This window comes from Lipotes vexillifer, unplaced genomic scaffold (genome assembly GCF_000442215.2).
Source record: "Lipotes vexillifer unplaced genomic scaffold, Lipotes_vexillifer_v1.1 scaffold584, whole genome shotgun sequence".
Taxonomy (NCBI): domain Eukaryota; kingdom Metazoa; phylum Chordata; class Mammalia; order Artiodactyla; family Lipotidae; genus Lipotes; species Lipotes vexillifer.
Window position 1 is genome coordinate 398929 of NW_006783036.1, and position 1976 is coordinate 400904.

At 63.2% G+C, this 1976-nt stretch overlaps 1 protein-coding gene across 1 annotated transcript in view; it reads left to right on the forward strand.

Annotated features, from left to right (window-relative positions):
* The first annotated feature begins 31 nt into the window (after positions 1 to 31).
* The window catches only part of TMEM179 (transmembrane protein 179), an 11347-nt gene continuing 9402 nt past the window's right edge, over positions 32 to 1976 (forward strand). Inside the window, exon 1 of the mRNA XM_007455585.1 lies at positions 32 to 344. Within this exon, the coding sequence (XP_007455647.1) occupies positions 40 to 344 (305 nt within the window). The 5' untranslated portion in view covers positions 32 to 39. The remainder of the gene's footprint in view (positions 345 to 1976) is intronic.

The window sequence follows — 1976 nt, forward strand, 5'->3', positions numbered from 1 at the left end:
GCCACCTCCGGCCGCTTGGTCGGCCCGCCGGGCCCCGCCATGGCGCTCAACAATTTCCTCTTCGCGCAGTGCGTCTGCTACTTCCTGGCCTTTCTGTTCAGCTTCGTGGTGGTGGTGCCGCTGTCCGAGAATGGCCACGACTTCCGCGGCCGCTGCCTGCTCTTCACCGAGGGCATGTGGCTGAGCGCCAACCTGACGGCGCAGGAGGGCGAGCGCTTCACCGTGCAGGAGTGGGGCCCGCCGGCCGCCTGCCGCTTCAGCCTGCTGGCCAGCCTCCTCTCGCTGCTGCTCGCCGCGGCGCACGCCTGGCGCACGCTCTTCTTTCTCTGCAAGGGACACGAGGGGTAAGTGGGGGCCTCGCAGCTGCCCTGCACCGACAGACGCAGCCCTTACCCCTGGCACGGCCCCCCTTCCGTGCCCACAGCGTCCCAGGCTCTCCCTGACAAGGAGGAGGGTGAGTCCCTGCGTCTCCCCATGGTCTCAGAGGCCCGAAAGTGTCAACCATCGGCCCTCACCACTTCCACGGAAACTGCCCTTTGTCTACACGCAGAACCGAAGGGCCATGGCGTTCTCCGTACCAGGACAGTGCTCCCCTCTCCAAGCGCGCGTCACCATCCACACCCCAGGGTGCAAGTGTTGCATCGTCATCTCGGAGCCGATTTGGGCCTCCCTCTCTGGCCCAGCGGGGCCCACGCCCGTCAGCACCGCGGACAGCTCCCAGCCGGGTGTGGCCTGCTCCCAGCTCCGGGGGGAGGGGGAGGGACCAGGCAGGCAGGGGGCCGACCCGGCTAACAGGGGATCCTCCCCCGTTCCCATCCTCCTGGGAAGGAAAGCCGAAGGGGAGCGCTCGAGGCCCACCGCTATGGCACGCACCTTGGCTGGGGGATGGGGGAGAGGGAGCAGCAGGTGTGTGGGTCCCCCCACCCCGGGGCTCCATTTTTCTCTTCACCTTGTCCTGTCCTGGCTCTGTTTTGTGAGAGAGTGGGATGTGGGTCCCTGGGCTGGGGTTCTCAGCCAATAACACTCCCTGGGCCTCTACCCCTGTGGGACCCTGTGTGGCCCGCCCCACCCACGCCCAGGCTGTGGATCCCTGCGCCCTGGAGCGGCCAGGTCTCCTGCAGAGGTCCCTCCTGCCTGTTGCCTGCCTTCACATCTACGTGGGAAGTCCACGCCTTCCCCCAAACTCTGCCCCCACCCTCACCCCCATCCATCATCTGCTGGCAGTTTTTAGTGGCTTTTCACTTCTTTCGGGGAGCGAGGCTCTGAGGCTCTGAGTGGGCAGCGACTCCTGAGAGCTCTCAGCTTGGCTTTGGCATGGAGAGAGGGGCTGGAGAGAGGAAGGGGGGCTGCAGGTTGAAGAGAGGAAAGGGACAGCTGAGGCTGGGGGGAGGGGGTGAAATCCCAGCAACCCATGTGTATGAGTTTCCAGGGGCTGCTGTAACAAAGCACCACAAACTGGGGCTTAAGACAATTTAGTCTCTTACAGTTCTGGAGGCCAGAAGCCCCGAATTAAGGTGTTGTCAGGGTTGGTTCCCTCTGGGGGGTTAATATTTTCCAGGCCTCTCCCTAGCTCCTGGCGGCCGCTGCAACCCCTGATGTCCCTTGGCTTAGGCCTTGGTCGCCCAATCTCTGTCTCCCTCTCCACATGGCCTCTTCTCTCTCTCTTTCCTTCTTATGAGGACGCTAGTCATTGGATTGAGGCCCCGCCCTAAATCCAGGATGACCTCATCCTGAGATCTTTAGCTTAATGACACCCACAAAGACCCTATTTCCAAATAATGTCACATTCACAGGTACTGGGGGTGCAGATGTGGGCATACGTTGTCAAGGGACGCAGTTCAACCCAGTGCACGAAAGTTCTGCATTTGGGGTCTGCAGAAGCCATGTGTCAGCCCGGGGCGTCCTCCGGGTGCTGTGTGTGGGGTGGGAGCTCTTCCCAGGGTGAGCCCGGGCCAGTCCCGGGGGGGGGGGGGGGG